This window comes from Sorex araneus, chromosome 4 (assembly GCF_027595985.1).
Source record: "Sorex araneus isolate mSorAra2 chromosome 4, mSorAra2.pri, whole genome shotgun sequence".
Taxonomy (NCBI): domain Eukaryota; kingdom Metazoa; phylum Chordata; class Mammalia; order Eulipotyphla; family Soricidae; genus Sorex; species Sorex araneus.
Window position 1 is genome coordinate 131,775,142 of NC_073305.1, and position 2,051 is coordinate 131,777,192.

The 2,051-nt window shown below is 42.8% G+C and overlaps 1 protein-coding gene across 1 annotated transcript; it reads left to right on the top strand.

The window, feature by feature from the left end:
• Positions 1-289: 289 nt before the first annotated feature.
• On the top strand, positions 290-1,409 carry LOC129404259 (high mobility group protein B2). The gene has a single exon (XM_055135966.1). The coding sequence runs from the start codon at positions 406-408 to the stop codon at positions 1,030-1,032; it is 627 nt and encodes a 208-aa protein (XP_054991941.1). The 5' UTR covers positions 290-405; the 3' UTR covers positions 1,033-1,409.
• The last annotated feature ends 642 nt before the right edge of the window (positions 1,410-2,051 follow it).

Here is a 2,051-nt window from a genome sequence, read left to right on the forward strand (position 1 = left end):
ATTTCACATATACTCTGTACAATAGTCACCTTCAACCACTGGTTCATAGACCAGTGCTATTCTACAGGTGGAGAAAGACTGAATATGGACTGGTGTTCAGGACAAGTTTCAGTCCACAGGTGTAAAAAAGAACACTGTTCTCCAGTATCTCAGATCATAATACAGCTTCTCTGAGATGAAATACCCACGTGGGTTTAAGTTTCTTTTTCTTTTCTTTTTTCTTTTCAAATTATATAACAACCTGGGCCTGGGGCTAGTATAATGGGAGGAGGAGGGGCAAAGTATTGATTATGGGAGAAACCAGTTCGCGCCGGAGCCTGTGCAAGGCGGCGGCTGAGGCGGACGCGGTCGCTCGGCGCACTCTGAGGAAAGGCCAAGCAAGCAGGGAGACGCCTTCCCGTCGCCATGGGCAAGGGAGACCCCAACAAGCCGAGGGGCAAGATGTCCTCGTACGCCTTCTTCGTGCAGACGTGCCGGGAGGAGCACAAGAAGAAGCACCCCGACTCGACCGTCAACTTCGCCGAATTCTCCAAGAAGTGCTCGGAGAGATGGAAGACCATGTCGGCCAAGGAGAAGTCCAAGTTTGAAGACATGGCCAAGAGTGACAAGGCCCGCTATGACAGGGAGATGAAGAACTACGTGCCCTCCAAAGTGGACAAGAAGGGCAAGAAGAAAGACCCCAACGCGCCGAAAAGGCCCCCGTCTGCCTTCTTCCTGTTTTGCTCCGAGTATCGCCCCAAGATAAAGAGCGAGCACCCGGGCCTGTCCATCGGCGACACGGCCAAGAAGCTGGGGGAGATGTGGTCCGAGCAGTCGGCCAAGGATAAGCAGCCCTACGAGCAGAAAGCGGCGAAGCTAAAGGAGAAATACGAAAAGGATATTGCTGCATACCGCGCCAAGGGCAAAAGTGAAGTAGGAAAGAAGGGTCCTGGCAGGCCAACAGGCTCAAAGAAGAAGAATGAGCCAGAAGATGAGGAAGAGGATGAGGAGGAAGAAGAGGAAGAGGAAGAAGAGGAGGAGGATGAGGAATAAATGGCTATCCTGTAATATGTATGGAGTGTGCGTGTGTGCTCAGGCAATTGTTTTGCTAAGAATGTGAATTCAAGTGCAGCTCAATATTAGCTTCAGTATAAAAACTGTACAGATTTTTGTATAGCTGATAAAATTCTTTGTAGAGAAAATACTTTTTTAAAAAAATGCAGGTTGTAGCTTTTTGAGGGGCTACTACATAGTTAGATTTTAAAGCTTCTGATGTTGAATGTTTCTAAATATTTAATGGTTTCTTTAATTTTTTGACTTGTGTATGGTAGCACAGCAAATTTGTAGGAATTAGTATGATAGTAAATTTTGGGTTTTTTAGAATGTTGCATTTTGTTTTTTAAAAAAAAATTTTGTAATAAAATTATGTATATTAAAAAAAAAAAAGTATTGATTATGATGCCACAGAGAGCTCACTTTAAAATTTGGTGACTTTAAAAAATGTTTTTCACTGAACATGGGCAGATAACTTAATTTCTTGTATATGTTCAATGTAGGAATGATGGTCAAGTTATAGAAATGAAATAGGAGCATGACTGGCATAGCACAGGTACTCAAAATCATCCATTGGATAAAAGATGAATGGATAAAACATGAGTAGCAGAGAAGGAAAGAAGCAGAAAAAGGAGATGTTAAACTTTTGCATGTACTCTGTGTGCTTTATGACAAGAATCTCTCCATTTAGTAAGGAGGACGGATGTTTATTCACAAAACTACCAACCAATGCAGTTCCTTCAGTATAGATGAAGGAAAGTGATTGCTTTATCTGGGGTTCAGAGAAAAGGTACCTAACTCAGCCTTATAAAGGAACAGGTTCAGAAAGAATCCATGCCTTACCTCTCCTATTAGGTCTACATTTTTGGACAGCCACTTACTATGCCTCTTGTATGGTGAGGGTCATCCAATGTATGATTAAAATTTTGCATAATATCAGAGGCAGTGATTCTGTATCACACCATAAAATATCAGCCTGCTTGGGGATGTCTTTATTAGGTGAGGGAGCATATTAAGCA